The sequence below is a fragment of the Leucopleurus acutus genome, assembly GCF_964270905.1.
Source record: "Leucopleurus acutus genome assembly, chromosome: 2".
NCBI lineage: Eukaryota > Metazoa > Chordata > Mammalia > Artiodactyla > Delphinidae > Leucopleurus > Leucopleurus acutus.
This window is the reverse complement of record NC_139143.1, coordinates 41627112-41652286: the sequence shown is the minus strand read 5'-3', so window position 1 is coordinate 41652286 and position 25175 is coordinate 41627112. Positions and strand designations below refer to the sequence as shown.

Sequence of the window (25175 nt, the reverse complement as noted above, 5' to 3'; positions counted from 1 at the left end):
CAGCGTGGCAACGATAATTAACTGTACTGTACTATATACTTGTAAATTGTTATGAGAGACCTTCAAAGTTATCACCACACACACAAAAAGGTAACTATGTGAGGAGACGGATGTGTTAATTCACCCTATTCTGGTGACCATTTCCTACTGTATGTGCTCAAATCATCGAGTTGTACACCTTAAATTGACATATATGTCAATAATATCTCAATAAAGCTGGGGGTGGAGGGGAGAAAGCCCGATCTTTCCCCAGCCCATTCCACTGGGGCTCAGCCCAGGGCGAGATGGAAGGATGGGCTCAGATAATCTGGGGGGCGTCTATCCTGGGCCCAGGGGGAGGGAAAATCCTGGCTGAAGAGGACTTCTTCCCATGGCAACTGGGTATTCTCTGAAGGGCTTGCCTCACTCTTGCCTTGCATTCAGCTTTTGTAGACTCAGTCTGGAGACGTCGCCACGGCCACTGTGCCTGCAGCAACCAGGGAGGCACAAGTATGTATGAGGCAGGCTCCAGTGGCAGCGGCAGGAGTGCACAGCCCAGGGCACTGGGAGTGGCTTTGCAGAAGGACTCACCTCTTCATTCAGAGGAACACTGGCCCCACCACTATGAGCAGGAGAAAACAGCTTTGTTTCTCTGCTCCTCAGATTTCTAACCTGTCAGCTAAGGATAATACCTACTTCATGGATTCGCTGTGACAATCATGGGAGATGATGCCTGGGAAGCTCTTAGCTCTCTATTAAGCACACAGCAGCTGCTACTCCAGGGAGAATAATGGGGGCTCCAAGAGGAGCTAAAAGGGGGCAGATTACCAGAGGTAGGGGTGCGGTATGTTGTGCCAGACTGGGGATCCAAGAGGCCTGGGTTCTTTCCATGAGTCCATCACCCGTTTGCTGTGTGACCTTGAGCAAGTAGGGACCTGAGTTCCCGTGAACACATGGGAAGGGGTCCTGCAGACCCTCCTCAGGGTCCTGGCAGCTCTCTGGCCCACAGGTGGTGCTCTGGAGAGACTGACTGCAGCGGGGCGGGGGGGGGGGGGGTGGTCCTGCCCGGGGCACGGCTGAGCTTTAGGACTCCAGATTCCTAACACAGACATCAAAGCCATCTGTTTACAGGTTCACCTTGCAGCAACCCCTCACCCACCAGCCCCGGGGATCAAAGTGGCAGGTGAGTGAGTGAGGAGAAGCGGCAGAAGAGAAATGAGCCTTCACCACTTCCTTCATAACGCAATTTCCCCTGCAGCCCCTCTCCTCTCCAAGGACGAGGCCTTATCATGCTTCTTATTAGACTATCTGCCTGGGACTGTTAATGAGAAACTATCCTTGAGCCAGCAGTGCAGATGGTCTCCATGGGAACAGTCCCCTTTACAACTCCCCTCTCCCTCCCTCCCTAAGTGCGTGCGTGCGAGTGCACACACACACACATGTACACAAGTACACACATACACACGTTGGGGCCATAGGGAGGGCAGTAGGGACCTTGTCCATCTTGCTCAGGGTCCAACTTAGAGTTTCTCCTGGCCTCCTCTGTCCAGAAGCACCCACTCCTCTGAGCAACTATTACTGGTGAAGTCAGGGGTGGGGAGCAGAGATATCTGCAACTCTTCTCCAAGCTGTGCTAATTCCAGGCCCCAGGGGCTGGTTTTGGAGAGCTCAGTGGGGACTTCTTGGAGGCTATATCACTCTCTCACCCCTCCCCAAACACCTGTCACCTGGAGAGAGCCCAAGTCAATGCTGGCATCACGTGGGCCCCATCTATTCCTAGAAGCAGGGAACAGGGGACAGAGGCGGTATGTCTACCTCATAGCACTGGGATGCCAAGACTTTCTGGCAGAAGTGTCAGAATTGTGGCAAAGGTGGTTCACATCTAAATGCAGAGCCAAGGAGCATGGCTGCCAGTCAATGGGCCATTTACGAATGCAACACCAGATACGGTTGCTGGAGACATGGCTATTAGATCAGCATTTTAAGCTTTACTTTATGATCCTGATGGCCGAATAATTCCCCCACCATGGTAAACAGATGCCATGGATTTTACTTTTCAACTTTACCATGGGAAAGTTGAAAAGAAACAGAAGGAATCCATGCCTGGTTCTCCCACGGTGACATTATAATGGGGCTCTATTTTAATGTCTCATTTAGCCACAGTCTTTTGCAAAAGTAATCTCCTTCTCAACCCTCCCAGGCCATCTGTCCTCCTCATCACTTCAGCCAAGAGGACCTGGACATATGAGAAAGGCAAATAGGAGCTGTCCACCACGCTCGGCCTCTGGAAACTCCACTTCGATAGGTAAGTCAAGATGACGGAGGGCCGAGGGAGGGGTGTGGAGGGAAGAACTCCCCAGTGACACTAGACTTCCAAACTCTGCCGTCTCTGGTCCCACTCAGCAGGCTCCAGGGAGCCATCCTCGCAGCCATGGCCCTGAGAGACGGCACTGCGACTCAAGGTCTCAGCTCCCCAGCTATGAGGCCACCTGCATCGATTCTTCAGAGGGAAACCCAGCTCTGAATCCAGAAGCCACTGCTTCCCCATCCCCAAACTTCTTTGAATGGTCTTCACTCTCCCCTGACCTTCCCTACCCTCCAATTCCTCTGCCACAAATCAGGAGAATAAAAGAGGACAGCGCAGGACTCACGATCCATGGGAATCTCGATGGCCCCGCTGAGGCTGAGCAGGCAGAAGAGGAAGGCTGTGTGGACCCAGGGCGGTGGCTGCTGCCTGGCCATCCTGAGCACTGGGCCTCGCTCCCTGCTCCCTGGCCCACAGCCTCCAGCCGCTGTAACTGGGCCTCCCGGACAGAGCTCAGCTGTGGAAAGAAATGTGATGACAGGTGAGTTTTTCTTGAACTCTTGGTTTGCTCCAGCAATCCTACAGGGCCTCGAGGACTCAAGGGTCCCCTTGGTTATAGACTTATGTTCTAATACAGCGTTTCTTAACCTTGCACTATTGACTTTGGGGACCCAGTGATTCTCTGTGTGGGGATTGTAGCACGTTGAGCAGCATTCCTGGCCTCTACCCACTAGATGCCAGTAGAGCTCACTCCTGCCTCCAATCAAAAAACGTCTCTAGACATTGACAACTGTCCCCTGGAGGGCAAAACCACCCCCTGTGGAGAACCAGTATTCTAGAAGGAAGGACAACTCAGCATAGAACAGTCATGAAAACAAACACTGGCTCCTACGTCCAGCACCTAGAAGGTGTCTTGCACTGAGCCAGCAGGAAATGCACCAATCTCACAGCCTCTATGAACCACATGTGATGAGTGGACCCGAGGCCGAGTGTGTCTGGGGTAGCAGCACAGAGACAAGATCACAGTGCTGTCCTTTGACCCAGAGAGAGGGGGAGGGGAGTGCACTGTGGGCCGGAAGTTTGGTAAGTGAAAACTTGGTTGCCCCAAAGACTTTTTGTAAATGAATGATTTCTGCAAATACTTTGTGCAGCTAAATATTTGGCGGTGGTCCCTGATGTTGTCCCTTAAGAGATAAAGGCAGTGCTGAGATGAGGGCCCAGGACAGGAGGCTCCAGGAAGGTTGGTAGAATAAGCAACATTTATGACAGCACGATGTTCACATCCTCAAGCACCAGACGTCATTCCAGGGCTTACAGGGGTAAGGGTTAAAAATGGCTGTCCAAGGAGCCTGGAACAGGTCCTTGAGAGACAAACCCTTTTCCCCTTGTCCTGAGAGAGAAGAACAAGCATGGCCTAAGCTGAGGCTCAGATACTGAGCTATAAAACTGCCCGAGGCTCGGAAACACCGAGTTGTAAAAACTGGTCCATTTTGCTGTTCTACCTACCATGGGGCCAAAGAAAGCAAAGAGGACAGTGGGAGGCAGTTTCCCCGCAATTCCTCCAGCTTTGCTGGACCAACAGCCATCTAGCAAATGGACACATTGTTTAAAACAATTTGGCAGCAAAACGAAGCCTCTATCACCTGTACAACCCCACCGTCTCGCAGCTTTCCAGACTGAGGGTGTAAGGCATGCCCTGTGCCGGGATGTGAGCAAACTAGAGGATGCTGATTCAGATTTCAGCAATTTCTTTCCTGGAAGCTGGGCCCAATACCAGCCTCCAACCTCATGTGTATTTCTGGACTCCATCTGCTGGTCTCCTTTCCCATTGCTTCCTCCTTGGTTTTGGGCACCACTGTTTCACGCCAATTACTGCAACAGCTTCCTAAGTGGTCTCTCCCCACGTCTACTCTTGCCTCTCTGGTTCATTCTCCATCCACAACCAGAGTGCTTACTCCTCAAATGCAAGTATAAATATGCCACTCCCCTAGTCAAACTCACTAGCTCACTGCTGCTCCAAAGTTGAAGCTGAAGCCCGTGAAATGGCTCAGGAGCCCTGCATGATGCAGCCCCGTCCGCAAGGTCATTTCTTATCACCATCCCCTCGTGTTCTGTGTTCCGGCCACCATGGGTCTTCTACCAGGTCTTTCAGTGCATAATGCTCTGTTGTGCTGACTTCTGCACAGGTTAACTTCTGTCTAGAACACTCTTTGCACCTGCCTTCTCTCATTAGGCTATGCTAAGTATGACTTATGTGCCCCCTTGTCTGCGCTCCTGAACACCACTCATGACCCCCTATTATAGCACTGTCACTTTGTATTCTAAAAGTACTCTAAAAGTCACTAGTCTGTACCCCCTATAGAAAGGAAGGTACTGTAAGGGAAGGTGCCTCGTCTTGTGATTCCTGGAATACAGCATAGTGCCTAAAACACAGCAGGCACTCAAAATCATGTGATGGTTTTGGATGAATGAAATGAGCAAATAAAATAATAAACCACTTGGATCACATGTTTTAAACCTGTTTCCCCACAAAACCACCAGGCGGCGCAGGAGAACACAGGCTTTGGACCTGGGCAGCAAACTGCGAAGGCTTCCAATCAGTGGAGGACAAAATTCCCTCCCTACACAGGCACTGCTCTCTGGCCAGGGAACCATCCAGCTGTAAGAGAGTTAAGAAAGTAGAAAATGTCCCAAGGGGGGGACTGTCTGGCTGGAAGGCATCACAGCAGGTCTTTGGTTCTTTCTCCTAAGATGATCCTCACACTGTCTCAAAAAGAGTCTGCGAATGCCTCTCCGTGGCTCCTGCATTTCCAAAGACTAGACTCAGGTTATCCAACTGAAACCTTAGTGCTGAGGGAACCGGCACCGGGGGGAGGTTCAGCTTTCCTTCCAGGAGGACAGTGGGGATGGCTCCAGTCTTGGCTCCATGACCGCCATGTTTTGTTCAGGAGCTGCCAAGTGGTAGGAAGTGATGGGAAAGAGAAGGATATCTTATTCTGGGAATCTTGATGGAAACGGGAAGCCAGAAGCTATTCATTAACTAGATACACACTGGCAAGAAGAAAGTCCAATTATTTGGGGCGTCTTTAACTCACAATTTAAAAACATAGCAGGAAAAGAACAGAGAAATAATCACGTTTAGCTGTTTGACAATCCTCTCTCTCTCTTCTCCTGGAATCCAATTTTTCCAATAAAATCTTTAAAAAGGAAGATAATTTAAAGAGCATGTAGCTTTATGCAATCCCCTTACTTCTCAGATGAGGAAACAAGAGTGGAGAAAGGGGAAGTGATGTGCTCAGGGTCACTGTGCAGGTTAGTGGCAAAGCTAGGAAAAGAACCCAGGTCTCCTGATTCCTAGCTCAGGGTTTTTCCATCCTATTTCCCTGTCTCTCAATATGCATGACAGGTCCTAAGCAAAGTTGCAACTTAAAAACAGAAATGTATAGTTTGGCACTACCTCAAAAAATTAAGCAAAGAATTACCATATGAGCCTGTATTTCTGCTCTTAGGTATATGTCCTAAAGAATTAAAAACAGGGACTCAAACAAGTACATGTACACACATGTTCATAGCAGCACCATTCACAATAGCTGAGAGGTGGAAGGAGCCCAAATGTCCATCAAAGAATAAATGAATAAACAAATTGCAGGTTATCGCTGGGAGAGGAGAAGCAGACCATCCAGCCGGGGGCGGGGCTTGGGGGTGGAGTTGTCAGGGCTCTTCAAGGGAAATGCTATCTAACTGTGGAGCATCCCGTGGAGGAATAAGGAAAATCCCATATCCTTGAGCGGACAGATAGAGGCTGCAGAAGAGGGGGTGGTGATGACTGTCTTGGAAAGTCGGAAGAGGGCGTGGAATTTTTCTGTTTAGCTCCACGGGGACAAAAGAAGGATCAAATGGGAGGAAGTTCCAGAGAGGCAGATGCTTCTCTGAGATGCAAGGAAGAATGATCCACAGCCATCGTACAAAACCAATCATGAAAATGAGACACACCACCCACACACACTACCACTATGATGTACCTGAAGGATCCTTTTATATCGAATCAAACAGGTAAGAGGTGAACTGTAAGGCTACAAAATACATTGAAGGGGGGCCTATTGCACGGGGAGTGAGGAAAAGAACAAAAATAAATAAAACCAAAAGACAAATCTTGTGTGGACTGGTGGTGTACTATGAACTAGAGAATATGATTAATTCAATTCTTGTGTATCTGAGATGCCCGCACCCCAATCCACTGTGTGAAAAGAAAAGCCAAAAAAAAAAAAAAAAAAACAGAAGAAAGAAAAGAAAAAAGAGAATGGAGTCACCTGAATATGAAGTGTTCTGCATGTGATGTGCTGAGCTCACTGCTTTTCATAAAGAATCCACATGGCATCTGGTCAGGTGTGTCCCTGACAACGTGCCCCCACAGGAGGGAAACTGGATGCTTCTCAGGATTACCTGGGTACTCTTTATTTTATTTTTTTTTTTTGCGGTACGCGGGCCTCTCACTGCTGTGGCCTTTCCCGTTGCAGAGCACAGGCTCCGGACGCGCAAGCTCAGCAGCCATGGCTCACGGGCCCAGCCGCTACGTGGCATGTGGGATCTTCCCGGACCGGGGCATGAACCTGCGTCCCCTGCATCGGCAGGCGGACTCTCAACCACTGCGCCACCAGGGAAGCCCCCCTGGGTACTCTTTAAATACACAAATCCTTGGATGCTCAAACTTCTAGGTAGGGTGTCAAATCAAGCCTGCAGATTAAAACTTTTTTTAAAATTTGAATGCCCTTAGAACCTCTGTTATCTTACATGGGGGTGCTTCACACACTTAGGCCTTCTTGAACTCAAGGACTTTAAATTTGCAAGCCCTGTGGGAGATTTGAATTCAAAATATCTAAGATGGGGCCCAGGAAAGCGCACGTGAGTTGAGTGATGATCAGCCACTGGGGGGGACAGCAGACATGACAGCCTCTCTCGGGTGAGTTCAAGAGCATTGGCCACGCAGCAAAACCACCTGGGTTTGAAGCCGCTCCCCACTTACAAGGCGGGGATCACGGGCAAGTACTGAAACTTTGGAGCTTTGTATTTCTCATCTGAAAAATGCATATAATAGAAGCACCTATCCCAGAGGGCTGCCACTGTGACCTGATACCCCAAATCCTATATAAAGCACTTAACAAAGCATGGGGGCACAAGCTCAAGAAATGTTAGCTAGTGCTATCCATCGGGCTTTGAACTACCTCCAGGACACTACCAGCAATTGCTCCAAGGAGCAATACTACTTATCCAACCGCAATCAGGGTGCTTTTCTATTTTTCCCTTCTTCTGGGTCCTGGTTTGCTTTCTTTCCCCAGATTGGGGGGCCCCTGGTGTTGATTCCACAAGCTGTCCCTGGCAGATGGACGAGAGGCCCACAGATCCCACAGGCTGTCGCCGTCAGGAGCTCCCCGCATTCCCGCAGCCCCATTCTGAGAAAGCTGTGGTGTTCACAACACATCTGAAGTGATGGGGAGAAAAGACAGGCTGCGCGGAGACACGCCTCAGTCGGCAGCGCCACGGTCCCTGCAGCAGAACCCGCCTTGCACTTTTGGCCAGCAGTCAGCCGGCCATTCGTTCACTTACCAGACCTGGTGGCAGGCGCCAGTCTAGAGAATATACAGGGACAAGAGCTGAGGTTTCTCTACTCTTGCAGAGCCTACGTCTCAGTGGGGAAGACAGGAAATAAACGTTGAACAGCAACAACAACAACAAAATCAGGCAGCAGTAAGTGCAAAGAAGGAAATACAATCTGACCTGCACACAACGTTTACAGTAGCCTTTTCCATAATTGCCAAATTTGGAAGCACCCAAGTTGTCCTTCAGTAGGTAAATAGATAAATAAACTGGTCCATCCAGACAATGGAATATTTTTTTAGCACTAAAAGGGAATGAGCTATCAAGCCTTGAAAAGACATGGAAGAAACTTAAATGCCTATTAGTAAGTGAAAGAAGCCAATCTGAAAAAGCGACCTACTGTATGATTCTAACTATGGAACATTCTGGAAAAGGCAAAACTATGGAGACAATAAAAAGATCAGGGGTTGGAGGGAAGGAGGGATGAATAGGTGGAGCACAGAGGATTTTTAGGGCAATGAAACTACTCTGTGTGATACTCTAATGGTATCATTATAATTTGTCAAAACTCATAGAATGTACAATACCAGGAGTAAACCCTATTGTAAACTATGGACTTTGGGTGATAAAGATGTGTCAATGTAGGTCCATCAGTTGTAACAAGTGTACCACTCTGGTGGGAATGGTGATGACACAGGGGTGGCTGTGCATGTGTGGGGGCAGGAGGCATATGGGAAATCTCTGTACCCTCTGCTCAATTTTGCTGTGAATCTAAAAGTGCTCTAAAAAATAAAGTCTATTAAAAAAAAGAAAAAAGAAACTACAGTGATGGTGATGTGATAAAAGAAAGTGAATGGTCAAGGAAGGCCTCTGTGAAAATGTGACATTTGACCAAGATATAAACGGCAATAAGGAGCCAACCTTGTAAAGATGGGTCAGAAAAACATTCCAGGCAGATAGAACTGCCTGTGCAAAGGCCCAGTGGCAGGAAGCAGATGGGGACATGCAAGAAACTGAAAGAAGCCGGTGTGACTGGAGCTTGGAGGGTACGTGGGGAACAGAACAAGTCATAGTCGGAGAGGGAGACAAGAGTATACTCCCAGAGGGCTGAAGGCCAAAGTAAGGAATTAAAATATATTCTAAGCATGTCAGGAAACTATTGTAGGGTTCTAAGTGGTGAATCGACCTGATAAGATTTGTTTGTAAAGACCGCTCTGCTGTGTGGAGGGTGGAATGTAGATCGACAACACTGGAAGCAGGGAGACCTTGTAGGAGGCGCTGTATCCTCTGGGGCAAGGCCAGCCCCTCAGCTTCCAAACCCAGAAACTTCATCACACAAAGTTTTATTCCCGGTGGTGAGGGCAGAGCTGAAAAATTCTGCAAAAATCTTTTAGTGCTGGGTGTTTACGATGGGTCCAGAGAAGCTGCGTGGCTTCTCTGGAAGTGCCTCAGGCCCTCTCTGAGGGGGAGAGTGGGTGGCTAGCTGCTTCACAGTCCTTGTTTTACATTGGGCTTTTGCATAAGGTTTCGTTTCAAGAAAGGATTCTGTTAGTAAAACAAAGAACTGAAAACCCCTGTGCAACAGCCTAACTTCCCAAATGCAGAAACCCTGCGCCCAGTGGCAAAAACATGTGAGTGCAACAGCCAGGTGCAGGCGTGAGGAACAGCACACCAGGCTGGGGCCGCAGCACTGCACTGGAAACCGTCTGGCTTCCCGTGGCTAGCATCTCCTCACTGAGGCCTGGGGTGCCTTCTCGGGACAGCCTCACAATCCCTGACACCCCTGGTCAACCTGTGTCCATCCCCACCCCAGCTGCTTCTGTCCTTTATGTCTCTCTTAAAATAAAACGTGCTTCGAAAGCCCTCCCTGATCAGGCCCTTGCATACCTGCCCAGTCTCATCCGCCGCTCCTCCACTCATCCCGTTATACTGAATTATTCCTAGTTCCATGAATAGTCCTCGCTCGCTCATCTACCCACTGAGAGAGGACCGCACAGACGACGGCCACACCATCTACGACAGCAGGAGCCTGGCCCACAGCCTCTGCAGCCGACAGCCCAGAGTGGTCAGGACTCGGGCAGTGACTACAGGCTTTCAGATATTTTTTTACCAGTATTTCCAACTCAAGACCAACCAGGGAAAGACAAATATGCTTCTCAGACCAAACACATGGGATGCCTGCTTCTACTTAGCCCGCCTCCAGGTGCCCATGTCAGTCTGAGCATACAGGAAGTCTTCCCTTTCTTTCACTAAAAACCTGTCCTCTCCCCTCTCTGCCTTTAAGTCTCTGCCAAAGCAAGTGATGGTGGCTGACTCCCTTGCTATAGCTCACTCCAAATAGCCTCTGCTTGTTCTCATTTGGGTGGCATTTATTTTCACACTAACTTTACATAAATTACTCTCTTTTCCTAGTCTGCCTTTTCTGCTCTTTCACTCAACTTTCTGTTATCTTTCAGGCTCAGCGCAGGTGACACCACCTCTGGGAAGCCTTCCTTGGTTTCCCTGGAACACCCTATCCCACCAAGGCTGGATGCAGTCCTCATCCTCCTTGCTCTCAGAGAATTCTGGGATAGACTCGCTGTAATGAGTGCTAGGTCTTGGTGTAGATTGTTGTCTCCCCAGTGAACTCCTTGAGGCTGTCAAGCACACAGAGAACCTAGTGGGCATTTACTGGATGTTTATCCAGCATCCTTGCTCTCCTCCTCCTATCCACTGTACCTGTGTCCATCAGCTAGCACTGCCATTACAAAATACCACAGACTGGAAATTCACTGTCTCACAGTTTTGGAAGCTGGCAGTCCAAGATCAAGGTGCCGGCAGGGTTGGTTTCTCCTAAGGTCTCTCTCCTTGGCTTCCAAATGGCTGCCTTCTTGCAGTGTCTTCACACGGCCTTTCCTCTGTGCAAATGCACCTCCGGTGTTTCTTCCTCTTCTTATAAGGACACCAACGTTATTGGATTAGGGCGCATCATAATGACATCATTTAACCTTAATTGCTTATTTAAAGGCCCAGTCTCCAAATAGAGTCACATTGTGGGTAGACCTTCAACATATGAATTTTGCGGGGGACACGATTCTGTCCATAATAGTACCCACATTTTTCTTCAGCAAATTTATCTCTGCCTCTTTCTCAGAATGATCCTACCCCAATTCCAGGGCTGGCTTGTGACTAATATAAGAAAATTAGCATTCCCTACCCCTCACCACTATGGTTGGTTTAGGAAAGGATACTTCATCCAGCCGGAGGCAGTGTGCTTCACGTAGACTTCTGCTAAAAGCTCTGAGAAAGACAAGTTTCCCCCTTTCTTCTGAAAGAGATCCAGTGAGGAACCCCGCTAAGGGGAGAGGATGGAGCTTCAGGGAGTGGGAGTAGGGGGGTCTCCAAGCATAATGTGAGGATACTCCAACACTGCAGAAGGCAGAGAGAAGACACAGGAAGACCTGATCCTTCCCGTCACTGAGTCACTGATGGAGCATTTCCTGAAGCAAGCCCTACTTGGGGATTTTAAATTACTTGTGTGTTTATATTAAAAATTCTCTTGAATTTTTTAGGCCAGCTGGAGTTGAGTTTTCTATCACTTGGAAAGGACAGTGCTGTCAGAGTCAGAAATGCCCCTAGTATGTTGGTTGAACACATAAGCTTCCCATGACCTCCACTTTCTGTATTAAAAAAGCATTCCTCCCTCCACCTACCTGCCTGCTTCTGCCTGGACCCGGCCCCAACCCTCTGCTCTCAATTGCTTGGCTAGTGGGAAGCTGCTGCATTGCACAGGGAGATCAGCTCGATGCTTGTGACGACCTAGAGGGGTGGGATAGGGAAGATGGGAAGGAGGCTCAAGAGGGAGGGGATATGGGAATACATGTATACATATAGCTGATTCACTTTGTTGTACAGCAGAAACTAACACAACAATGTAAAGCAATTATATTCCAATAAATATATTAAAAAAAAAAAGAAAGAAAGAAAACTCAGGGCATTTCCATCTCCTGAGGCCCTTAAAATGTAGCCAAAGTGTGTACTGTGCTGGAAACGAAGGAGATAAAGCACCCCCCCCCCCGGAAACCCTCCCATGCTAATGGGGTGTGTGAAGAGGGACACAGGAGGGTGTCGTATCAGTGCTTTTTCCCCCCATCTTAAAATAAATAAATAAATTGGGGAAAAAAAACCCAAAACTATCTGCTCTCTCCTGAATTTCCAAACTCTTCTCAACTTGCTCCCTGCCTTAGCAGAGAAACATGTTCATGAGTTTCTCTCATAACGAAACCGTAACATCATTCTCTGCATCTCACAGCCTCCCTATATGTACCTGAAGTTTTTTCTTCCATTTCTTCTCATAAAAGTTTTTTTTTTTTTCCTACAGTGGTCAATGGCTTCTGTCTTTACTTATTTCATTCCCATTCACTCCTTATCCAACGACATCCTGGAACTCTCCTGTCTGGACCTCCCATTGGCCTCCCGATGGCCAAAACCAGTGTTCTCAGTCTTTATCTTGCCAGACCTCTTGGAGGCACTAACACTTGTTAACCACCCCATCCATCCCTCCTAACATCCTTTCCTCCTTGGCCTCTGAAACACCACCCTGGGGTCTCATTTTTTCTCTGGGCCTTCTAACTTCCACGATGGCACTGATCACACTGCTGGATCCTCTTCTGACTGATGTCCTCAGTGTCTCCATCAGGGTCCTGACCCTCCATCTCTACTCCCTGTCTTTGTTGGTGGTACCCACCTAAGTCACCAAGCTAGACACCTGGAAGCACCCTTAAATCCCACCTCTTCTCACATCTCACACCCAGGCACCAAGGCCCTTGGACTGTCTCCTTCCTGGTGTCTCTCATTCCCCCTCCCTTCTGCATGTTCCCACCTGTTTACCTCTGATAAATATCATGTCTCATGAACCACTGCAATAACCTCCCAGTTGGTCTCCTTCCAATCCATTCTCCATGTTGCTATTACAGTGATTTTTCTAAACCGCCACCTGATCATATCAGTGCTCTGCTGCAAACCTTTCCATTTCTCCCCATCAATCTATAAGATCAAATCCAAACCCCCAAGCGTAGCATATAAGGCTCTTTGAAATCAGGTTCCTGGAGGCCTCTCCAAGCCCACCCAAACCCTAAATGCTTCCTTACTGAATGCTGTGCCATTTTCTGAGCATACCACACTGTTTACAGCCTCCATACTTCACCCGTGCCATCCCCTGTGCTTGCAAAGGCCTTCCCTCCTTGTCACGCCATTAACTCCTACTCAGTCTTCAAGACCTCACTGCTCAGACATCTTCTGCTCAGTGAAGAACTCCTTGTGCTTAGCCTGTGTCCCCCGCCCCCAAGCAGAGCTGAGAGTCCATCTCATCTCTACTGTAGCTTAAACCTGCCTCTCTGAGGCCCTTAGCACACTGGCAAAACTATGTGATTAAAGTAAGGGTTGGAGACCTTTTCTGTAAATGTCTAGACAGTAAATATTTCAGGCTTTGTAAGACAGACGGTCTCTGTCACAAGTACTGAACTTTACTATTACAGTGTGAGGGCTGCCATAGACAATAAGTGAGCGGATGGGCATGGCTATGTTCCAATAAAACTTTATTTACAAAACAGGCAGTGGGCTGGGATCGGCCTGAGGGCTGTAGGTTGCTCACCACTGGCTTATGCTTTCTCCCCTCTTTGTGGAATTCGTGAGGCTCAGACAATGCCCTGATCATTTTTGTGTCCCTAGTGTCTGGCAGGGTCCCTGGCAGGAAACATTTAATGGAAAGGAAGATCCAAGTAAAGATCTCAGTCCTGCCACTTATCTTTTGTAAATTACTTGTTTTCTAAGCCTTTTTTAAAATCTCAAAAATGGAAATAAATATTCCCGCTTTGCCTGCTGCAGAGGCTCATTGTGAGAATCACATGAATAATGCATAGGAATGTGAAGCACAGTACAGATGGAAGCTGTTTCACTGTTCAAGTGACTCCACCACACACAGACCTTTATCAGGTAAACCTAAGTCCTAGAGAGGGCCTGTGATCTGCCCATCGTGCTGTCCATCTGCTGGCCGGTCTGGGGCTTAGCCACAGGCCCCTCTCTGCCCTAAATCATCCTCCTACTCTGGGAGCTAAGCCCAGGGGTGAGGTTTCTCGACCACTTCTCCTCTCCCCGTCACTCCACCTGTCTTCTGCTAGATTCCAGATTCCACAGGTGCCCCTGGGCAGGTGTGAAAGAGACTGTGTGTGCGACAGATGAATGGCTTGATGGCCTCCAAGGCCTCCCTGAGATTTGAGGATGGTCTCTGGGTTAGCCATGGCCGCTGAGCCTGTGCGTCCAGGGCCTGTGCTCCGTAACGGGAGAGGACACAACAGGGAGAGACCCGCGTACCGCAAAAAAAAAAAAAAAAAAAAAGAATAAAGAAAGGGGAAAAGTCTGGAAGTGGTTGGGGCTCAGGGAGATCATGAGGTTGGAACCAAGTTCAGTTCAAAATGCCCAGGGTCGTGAACAAACAGCTCTGCAGGTAGTCTGAGGCTGTGCTCCCGAATTACTGCCTGGGGATACGCACACCAACAGATTAGTGCTATGAGGCCACGTGCCAGCAACTAGCTCTTAGAATAAACTAATGGAATGACTAGAATAGTACTACAAGAACCAACTAAGGAATACACTCACACATCACTGCCACAGGATATCGTGGGGGAACAGAGAGATAATAAAAGCCCGACGGAGCCAACGCAAAACTCAGCCATTCTGCATTAGATTAAAAACAAACAAACAAACACGCAGCAGGGTTTATTACTATAGGTGCCCAGAAGCAACCTGTTCAGAAATCAGAGAGAGGAGCTGAAACAAAAGAGGAAACAGAGGCACATCAAAATAAGTGAGGAAGGGCCGTGTGTGTGAGGTCTGAAAAGAGCTCGGAAGTATTCCAGACTGGGCCGGGGGGTTCCCTGTAGACAGGCAGGCAGGCCCTCTTAGCTGGAACTCAGGACTAGGATATAAGGAATTTCTCAAGTAATCTGTTCCCAGTACAAACCAAGAACAGTTGTAAATGATTTATATATAAATCTGAGTGGCTCAGGTTACTGCTATAATAATCACATTTTCCCTCACTTTCTGTCTTCTTTCTTGAAGAACAGAGAAAGAGCCAGTGTGTGTCCTCTATCACGTTTGTTTTGGCAGAAAAAACAGTCGAGGAACTGGCCTAAGAGACAATATCTACACTCTCTGTGCACCATGCAAGCCCCCGTGACCGGACTCCCGCCCCGCTCAGCCTCCTCTCCCGCAGGTCCAGCCCAGACCTCGCACCACTCCCCAGACCGGCCAGGTGCTTTCTGGACCTTTGGCCACACTCTGCATAGGCTGGAAGTGCTAACCCCTTACCTCTCTACAAGGCCCTCAGTGGCAACCTCTCCGTGATGCTGACCCTACTTTCCCACTGAAAGTGGGCTGCAATTTCCCCTGTGCTCCCCAGCATACTCTGTTCTAGGGGTCATTTCCTCCTGCCTGTGGGAATAGTTGCTCCAACATCCATCTCCTGCATCAGACTCTGAACTTATTGAGGTCAGAGTCCATGTTTTGTCTCCCTTTGTAGTGAGACAGTATGATAAATATTCGCAGGGCCAGTGAACAGCCATCTTATCAGATATTTCCTATTACTGAGAGATATGCATCCCATCAATGAATTAGTATAGTATAAACCCTTGATTAAATCACAAATGATAAAAACTGTTGTTACAGTATAAGCCTGAGTAATAAAAATAACAGCTGTGAAATCATAATAATAATATCTATTAAGCATCCCATGAAGTAGATAGATCCTGTCCCTGCTCAGCAGACACATTCATCTCCTTTTTTCCTGAAATCCTCCCCCACTCCCTCTCAGGGTTTCTGTCTGATCGCAGTCAGGCCACCCTGCTTTCTCCAAGCCACAGACAGACTCTCAGAATCTTGGGATTCAGCCGCTCCAGGCACTAACCCCAGAATGGCCATCACCTCCGTTCCCAGCCTCCCCGCGTCTCATCCTGAGCACTTCCGCTTAGCTGCCCTGGTTCTGAGGTCACCTTCAGCAGAGGGTTGCCCTGGGCACTGTGGAGGACCCTCCTCCCTGCTTCCCCTCCTACCTCGGGTCCCCTCCTCCCTTCCATCTCTCATGCCAAGGAAGGAACCATGCAACAGATGGTGACCCGAGCCCACTCACTCCCTCCACTCACAGGCATCTGAAGGCCAGAGGGGTTTCCTAGGAAACTGGAAATGCCCCCGATTAGTGATCATCAGCCTGTCCCAAAGAGACAGAGCGCCAAGCAGGGAGAAGGAAGATAGAGGGGTCTCTGGAAGAGGATGAGACAAGACGGGGAAGCCGCAGGGGGAGCTCCCTGCCTTCCTCTTGAGAAAGCCCCAGGGAAGCTTGATCTCTCACATCTCCCCTTCACCGCCCACGAAATGACCGCAGTCTCAGCATCTTTACAAAGTCTCTCTGCCCGCGCAGTCCTCCCACCTCCCCTTTATGGGGCTGTAACGGCACCAAACCCTCCCAGGCCCAAGGACTTGACAGCCTAAGAAAGCACTCACCAGCCTGCTTCTAGATCTGCCTCTCCCCGCTGCCCAGGAGGGGAGACCCCGCTTCCTCCCTGTGTGGGGTTGAACCAGTTGTCTTCTAGGATTTTCCAACAGCTAAAGACACCTTGTTATGGGATTCAAGCCCCCTCCCCCCTCCTCCCTTCTCAGGGTTGCCGGGGGGGGGGGGGGGGGGTGGTCTCCATCTGCTCGGTGGCTGTGTTTCATGCTTGGCTCCCTTGCATGGTCAGGGGGAGAGATCTGGGAGGAGTGAGGGGCTGTGTGTTTAACCATTGATATGGTTCTGCTTGGTGGCAGGGGCACCAGCAGGTCCGGCCCCTCCTCTCCCTGCCTGGGCTAAGTTCACAGAGGCCGTCAGGGTCTCAGCAGGAGTGCAGGGCGGGGGAACAGCAGTATCAGGTGGCCCTGATTCCCGCCGGGAGGGGGTGGAGGGGGACACCTGGGTTTAGGATTAAGGATTTGGCTGAAAACAGCTGTTTCCTGCTCAACACCCAGAACTAATCTATAGGTTGAAACCTGAACCACTTGGCTATTTATTAAGTTGGGGGTGAGGGAAGGAGGGGTCAGGAAAGAAGAAAGGGGGAAGGGACCTTTTCCTCGAGGTGCCCACCAGAAATATCTAGTGAATTTCTCGTGTTCACTGCAGGCTCTCTGGGGCACAAAGCACTTGCGGGGCACCTTGGTGTGCAAAAGCCACCAGGCAGCCAGGCTCCACACGAAGGCTGCGCCCACCAGGAAAGTGCCCCCCTTCTAGGGGGAAAGGCACAGGCACCTCACTGTGCGGGCAGAGCTGGGCGAGTCACTAAGTCAATAGAGCTTGGACGTAAGAGACCTGCTGCATACTTTTCATAACTGATCTGTGTGGATCTACGACAAATCTTTTAACCATCTGCTTATAGTGGACCTTTAGATTATTTTTCTTTATTTTTCCTCCATCACCACAATGCTACAATGAACACCCTTGTACATACAACCCGATATATGGAAGAAGTGGGGTTGCTGCCTTATCCTGTTTCTTTGACCCCAGGCCAACTGGAGCCTGACACATCTTAGCCTGGCATAGCAAGACAGCCCAAAGTATACAGGCAGCTGGGTCCACAGCCCAGCCCTGGACCGCACAGGCCGGCAGTTGCTGGGAACACTGGGAGGGATATCACCAGTGCTATAATCCAGCCAAGCCAGCTTTCTGAAGTTCTCTGGGGCTGTCCATTTTCTCCTCATTATTATTGCTTATTCGTTCATCCTCCAAGAGGCAGGACTGGGAAACATACATGGAATGGAAAAGACTCTCAAATGTAGTCAGTATGCTGCCTGTTAGCTGATGTGACACGCTGTGCAGCGGCTGCCTTCAATAAGGTTTGCGGATATCTGTGAATTTCCCTTATTCCGGCTCCACTCATTGCCCCTGCTCGGGGTTAACTGAGCTCTGACCAGTTTTCTTATAGAGATTAGCAGGTAAAGCAAATTGCAAAGGGAACAAAAGTTAACATGTAGGGTATGCAGACAGCCTCCACCTTGGAGACATCAGCTAAAGACACAGGAAACAACCTTCCCTCGGTGGGGGGAGAAATTCTGCCACCTCCAAGAAGGAGAAGAAGAGCCCCCACCTCTCTACAACTTAAGAACCAACTTCACACTCATCTCCCTGTTTTCTACCCTCAGGGAGGAAGTTTCACAGCAATTAGACACACATCTTCTTCACAGCTGGAGGGAGAAGAGAGAGGGCTGTGAAGCTCTCCACCCACCTCCAAGTGGGGGAGAAGACACCCGGGATAGCAGAGCCGGCTCCCCTGGGCCTGTTAGTAAAGGGAAATTGCTCTGAGGGAGGCTGGAGGGGGAAGTAAGCATAATCCTATGGACATAATCCTATGTGTCCAAGGGTACAGCCCAATATTTGGGAAGGGTAAGAAGGAGGGACCTGAGTGGGAGAGAAGGTAGAGACTGAAGGTAGAAGGCCTGAAAGGGAGGCTTGGATTTAGTATGAGAAGACCTAGGGTTCCTCAAAACATGAAACACAGAATTACCACATGACCCAGCAATCCACTCCTGGGTATATACCAAAGAGAACTAAAAATGTAGGTCCACATCAGAACTTAAACATGAATGTTCACAGTAGCATAACTGATCATAGCCAAAAAGTTGAAACAACCTAAATGTCCATCAACTGATGATGCATAAGTAAAATGTGGTATATCTATATATAAAGGAATATTATTCAGCCATAAAAAGGGAATGACATATGGACACATGCTACAACATGGATGAACCTTGAAAACATCATGCTAAGTAAAAGAAGCCAGACACAAAAGACCACATATTGTACCATTCCGTTTATACGAAATGTCTGGAATAGGCAAATCTACAGAGGTGGGAAATAGATTAGTGATTGCCTAAGGCTAGAGGAAGACCAGGGTGGGGGGTGGGAAGAGGAGTGACTGATAATGGGTATGGGTTTTTGTGGTGGAAGTGGAAGGTAATTAAAATGTTCTAAAATTAATTATGGTGATTGGTGCCCAACTCGGTGAATATATTAAAAATCAATGCATTGTACACTTTACTTTTTTTTCAAATTTATTTTTTGTTGAAGTATAGTTGATTAACGAGTTGTATACTTTATATAGGTGAATTGTATGGTATGTGAATTACATCTCAATAAAGCTGTTATTTAAAATATCAATGAGAAAAAAGAATTAATTACATAAGAACTTGGAAGATTTTGTAAGAAAACTGTGATACTTCAAAAAGGGAAATGAATGATTACATTTATAAATGCAGTTTCAAATGTTCAAAGGAATTTAACTAAGTTTATTAATGGAATCAAACAAGTGATTGTTAAAATTTATGAGATTTATGAAGAGAATTGTAAAATTTGTCAGTTGACATGAAAAGTTGAAGAAAAATTAGGTTTGGGGATTCCTAACTTTAACATATTGAATATTGATTTTTTAAAAAAGACCTAGGGCTAAGTTCCTGGATGCCACCCAGAACAAGTCACTGTTTGTCTAGTCCCTATCTCCACAGTAAACTGCAAAATGCTGTACAAAGGGAACGCTGCAGAAAGAACAGCCTGAAAGCTCAATCTCTGTCTTGACGGCTTTCCTGAAGGGTGATAGCTGTACAAACCCCTATAGCCAACTTTCTTTCAAACCCCAGCTCCTCATTCGAGTCACTGACCAATGCGTTCCCAGGCTCCCTGAGTGGGGTGTCCATTTGGAGTCGGGGCCTCTGTCCATCTGAGGAGCTACCATCTGGACCCATCTGCTCAAACGTCACTCACGTTAAGCTGCTTACTCCACCCTCTATTTGTGGGATTCCAAGCCTAGTTTCAACAGACCAGGGTTCTAAAGCCATTTGAAAACCATAGGATGAGCTCAAGCAGGAAAAATAAAAAGGGGCGGGGGGTGGGGCAAGATTATTGAAGAAGCTTGGGTTGAGGGAAAGAGAGACGACCTCCAGCCCCTTAACTGGACTGTGAGCTTCTTGAGAGTGCGGGCAGTGGCTTCTACCTTTTTCCTGTGTTCTTCATAGAAGCGAGCACCAGCTCAAGGCAGAACAGGGCTAGCTAAGAAGATGCAGACCAGGGGAAACACACCAGACATGGATTCTGAGACGCAGCTTCAAGAGTAAGTGACGTAGTATAATCCCTCTGGCGCATGGAAGGGGCATGGACTCGCAAGCCACGCACCTTTGTTTCAATCCCACCTCAGCCGTTTACCTGCTGCATGGTCTTCAGCAATTTGTTTACTCTCTCTCTTAGAGCCTCAGTTTTCTTGTCTTTGAACGGGATAATACACTTACTTATTATAAGATTATTGTGATGATTATTAACTGAGTTGATTTAATTCATTTTAAATGAATTAATGGGCTAACGTTTATGTATAGCATCTAACACAAGGCCTGGCCCAAACTAAGCATTCAAAAACCATTGGTCATTTCCCCTTCCCTACAAGTTACAGCTGGTGCAATGCTTTGCTACATGACTTTGGACAAGCTGGACTTTCGAACCTACAGATCTATTTTGTAGATGTACAAAGTACACAATGCCTGTGCTAATAACCATACGTTAGCTCTGTGGCCAAGGAGTTATTATTCACTCTTAGAGCCGACATACGGTTATCTGCACAAGTGTTGTCTACTGTGGACCAGAGAGCAGGGAGGTTCCTGCAAGATTCCAGACCAGCCAAAGCAGCTCTGTGCTGCCCTCTCTCCTGCCTTTACCCTGGCCTCCTTAACCAAAGTGCTTCAAACTCCTGGAGACCACCCTGCACGGCCCCAATCCTGCCCTTGTTCATGCCAGCTTCTTCCACCAGTGGTCCATGACCTATGACATCAACTGCACCAGACTCGAGTCAACCTCAATGGAGCCAGGTCAGTTCTTCTGAGGCTTCCATCCTGCTGCCAATATTGGTCTAGCTGCTGATATTCCAAGGATTGCACAACCCCGGTGGCATTTTTAAGATTCCTGTGTGACATGATAAGGAGGCACAGGGAGGAAAGGACTAAGACAGCAGGAGGGAGCAGCATCTGTTCTTCCTCTCTCTCCAGCCCTCTGCATTCACATCCAACACAGACATCGGTCTGGATCCAACTGCCATCCTGGCAGGCTTCTACAGGCTGGAGGAGATGTGAAAATACAGGCGCGTGGAGAAGAGGAGGTGGAACAGACAGGGGAAGGTTGTTTCCTGCATTATAAGATGCATTTGTCTAGAAGTCTGGTGCAAAGTGCTGGCTATTATGCTCACACCGAAGCCACCATTGGCTCCAGCGGTGTAGGGAAAAGCTTGGTGTTAATGCCCCGAGTGAGCGCATACACCTGCTTGTAGAAAGCCCTCCCTTTGCTATAGTCTATAATCCTCCCATTAGAAACGGAAACTCACAGGGTGACATGCTGTCTCAAACCCAACAGCCCAGCCTCCAGTAAAAAGGTGGGTTTAGTAGGGCAGCAAGGAAGGCTGAGAGGGGTGTAGAAGCGACTGCATCACCTCAGCAGAAACGAGGTAGATAGCACACGCGATTGAGGGGAATAGCTTTCACTGCTGCCAGCTGTGGCTCCACACCTAGCCCTGCAGATCTCAGCACCCAGGAGAAGGTGGCTAAGCATGGATGCTGCCTCAGGGGCCTGGAATTGGTCCTGGGGCAGGGAGTGCGGAGGCAAAACGGTTCCTAATGCAGTTCCACGGCCCTTCCCCAATCATCCCACAGTGGTGTGTCCTGAGCCCACGCTGGCCACAGCAGCCTGTTGTAATGTTTCTGGAGAGAGAAGGCCCAGCTTCTTACCAACAGGCAGAGGGGCTGAGGAGTGTGAGTGCCATTAACCAAATGACTCCATTTGAGAAACTGAAGGCCTGGGGGAGCTGGGTGGTTCTTCTGCCTTGCATCAGAGGGCAGGTGTCTGCTCTGAGTGCCTGGCGAGGCCCAGGGGCTGAAGCACTGGGGCAGGGGAGACACCGGATGGGAGAGATTGGTCTGTGTGGGAAGGTGCCTCACACTGGGGCTGCAGGAGGAGGGGGGAGGGAGGAGACCTGTGCTGGGGAGCAGATGCCTGGGGCCGCTCCAGATGGCAGTGGCCCAGAACAAAAGGAGAAGAGCCAGAGGGAAGGAGGACAGAGAAACAGAGGTCTTGCTCCTCTGAGGCTTCCCAAGTGGAGGGACAAAATCAGATTCTTACCTGGAACCTGGCCGGAGGCTTGCTCAGAAACATCTATGCAGCCCCAAACCACCCTGAAAAAAGCCTGCAACCCCAAGCCCAAATGGCCAACCGTGTGGGTCCCAGAGCTGGAGAACTGCTGGGATTCGAATTCAGGTGCTGCCGCTTTCTCAGCTGTGGTGCTCTGAGCATGTTCCTCCACCTTTCTGTATTTCCGTCACCAGTAAAATGTGGGTAACAATGGGCCCTATTTCATAGGGTTACTGTGAGGAGGATTAAATGGAAAATGCACAGCGTTGGCGGCTGGGGAGTCCTCCAGTGCTGATTCTGGCAAGGATGGCTGTTACCACCTCTAAAGAACCGGCTCAGACCCCCGCAGAGCTTAGTGGTCCTCACGTGGCCATATGTGTGCACTCTTTTCTTCTTCTGTTAAAAGTTTCCCTGTATGTCTTAAGGTCCTCTGATCCTTTGACTTCCTGAAGGTGTGGGTGCCTCAGACTGGAGGAGGCAGTGTGGTGTCCCAGCAAGAAAAACGGCCCACAATTCAGGACATCTGAGTTCTTTCTTTTTTAAAAAAATTTATTTATTTTATTTATTTTTGGCTGCGTTGGGTCTTTGTTGCTGTGCGCAGGCTTTCTCTAGTTGCGGCGAGCAGGGGCTACTCTTCGTTGCGGTGCGCGGCTTCTCATTGCAGTGGCTTCTCTTGTTGCAGAGCATGGGCTCTAGGCACACGGGCTTCAGTAGTTGTAGCACATAGGCTCAGTAGTTGTGGCTCGTGGGCTCTGGAGCACAGGCTCAGTAGTTGTGGTGCACGGGCTTAGTTGCTCCGCGGCATGTGGGATCTTCCCGGACCAGGGCTTGAACCCGAGTCTTCTGCATTGGCAGGCGGATTCTTAACCACTGCGCCACCAGGGAAGCCCCAGGACATCTGAGTTCTAATATGAGTTCTGTTGCTGTCCGTTTTGTGGACGTTGGAGAAGTAACTTCTTGAGCCTCATTGTATTCATCAATCAAATGCGAATGATGACGCCAGCCTTGCCCACGTCACAGAATTGTCGTGAAAGTCAAATGACACAACTAATGTAAATGAATGCACTGTAGAACTATAGTGAACCAATATTAGGTTCCGATTTTCGGGCTCGTGGATTAGACTGGAAGTGTCCAGAGGTGCAAAGCCTGGATAGGTTTGCTCTGCACCAGGCAGGATGCAGCAGGGTGTGACTCTGGCTGCCACTCAGATGTGCTGCTGGGTAGTGACACTGCTATCATCAGAGAAGGCCGGGGGGCTCCCAGGTTCCTTAGGCAGGGATCTGGTTAGGCAACCCAGAGTGTGTGTGCCCAGGGAGGAGTGTGGAGGGGCCTTAGGAGGGGGAGCAGAGATAGAAAGTAGGGTGGGTTCATGAAAAAGTGCCAAGAGAGGGGCCACAGTGACCACAAAGCTGGACGAACCCCTGATTCTGGCACAAACCTGGGGATCTGTTCCCATGCTGTTTTACATATATTTACAGGCCCATTATAATAACCTGTACACTATTTTTGCAGAGTCCTCCAAATACAAACCAAAAGAATGGTGCCCCACCCCCTGCCCCACTACTGCCAGTATGTTAAAGTTCAATACTTAGTAACAGGTGAAAAAGTCCTGTGGTTAGACGGATTTCCCTGGTGGTCCCCGAAACCTGACACTGTTCTAAGGCAAGTCGTAGACCTAAGAGAACCCACACAGAAACTACCTTCATAAAACAAGTATATCTGAGCCGCTGTTGATATGACAAATAATTTCATTTACTGAATACCTAGTATAAGCCAGGCACAGTGCAGGGTTCTTTATATGTTTAATCTTTACAAGACGTTCATTATTATCCCTACTGTATAAACCTAGAGTGGTTTGAAACTTTCCTACAGTCACAAAGCAAGGACAGCCAGAATCCACGTCATCAGCGTATTCTGTTCCTACCTTTCAACTCCCTCCCTGCCTGCATCCTCCCAGCCTAAATCTCCAACTCTTTCTGGGAGAACAGAAACCATCTGAAAAGGGAGTTGGAGCAATGAGGCTGAGATGCCCACACTCAAGAACAGGGAAACCTTTCTCTGTTCGGGCCTCCAGGTCAGACTCCGCCAGCCCAGAAGCCTCCAGGCTGCTAGCATGTGATTCAATGCCAATTACTCCTTGGTTAAATTTGTAGCCCTTATTGCTTGCATGTACTCCCCTGCCATCCCTGCCTTGAGACTAAGACAGGAGTTGCTGGGAGCAGCAGGAAATTTTACCCCAGAATGGAACAATGCAGACCCTGGACACAGGGTGTGGCTTCAGTGATGTCAGCTTCAGCTGTTTACGGTGCCCTGGACAGCTGTCCATCTGCCAGGGCCCACTGCTCCGCCCAGAGGAGGGGTTCTCAGACCGCCCCCCATATGCTGGGGCTGTCACTCAGGAGGCTCCCAGGTTGTGGAGACCAGGCTAAGGGGGAGTGAGGGTCACAAACACAGCTGTTTCCCAATTTTTCAATTGAACAGTCAGGACAATGGCAGGGCTAATGCCGGCTCACTGCATCTGCTGGAGAAAAAGGAACAAATGCTTCCCCAAAGTCAGCCTCTGGCCTAGGAGAGCCTTGAGGTCTGGCTCTGTGGCCAACTCTGGGGAGAAGGAAGGAGATGTCCCCTCAGAAAATTCCGGGGCCTGAAACGTCTCTCATCAAAGAGAAGGGGCAGGAGGTGAGAATTTCTTCCCACCCTACCCCTGAGACACGGGGCCCAGGCCCAGGCCCAAGCCCCACTCACCGTCTCTGCCTCATTCAGCCTCCTTCCTGTAACACCAGAGGGGGCTCCCTTCCAGTCTGCAGCGGGAAGGAACACTCCAGCGTTCCAAATTGCACATAAGTCAATCAACCTGTCACAAAGCAAGCACAAAGAAGAACCCCAGGGTCACTTTAGGAGAGGAAAAGAAAAGCCTTTGTGCTTTGCAGCTTGTTCATTCACTGGGAAATTACATCGTTGTCCACACCCATTTGGGCAGTTTTACATAGCATAACAGCATCTTTGTTCACAAAAATTTAAAGCACTCTGCAAGAAATGGGACCGATTCTGCAAGGTGCCTAAGCATGCTGGACTTTG

The 25175-nt window shown here is 48.9% G+C and overlaps 1 protein-coding gene across 3 annotated transcripts in view; it reads right to left on the bottom strand.

The window, feature by feature from the left end:
* Nucleotides 1-24951, bottom strand: part of NFASC (neurofascin) — a 92272-nt gene extending 67321 nt beyond the window's left edge. For 2 of the 3 annotated variants that reach the window (XM_082833744.1, XM_082833745.1), the window contains exon 1: nucleotides 2631-2774. In XM_082833744.1, coding sequence (XP_082689870.1) covers nucleotides 2631-2721 — 91 coding nt within the window. In that variant the 5' untranslated portion in view covers nucleotides 2722-2774. Of the gene's footprint in view, nucleotides 1-2630; nucleotides 2802-24842 lie in introns of those variants that run through there. The other variant, XM_082833743.1, reaches the window with a different exon arrangement.
* Nucleotides 24952-25175: the final 224 nt, after the last annotated feature.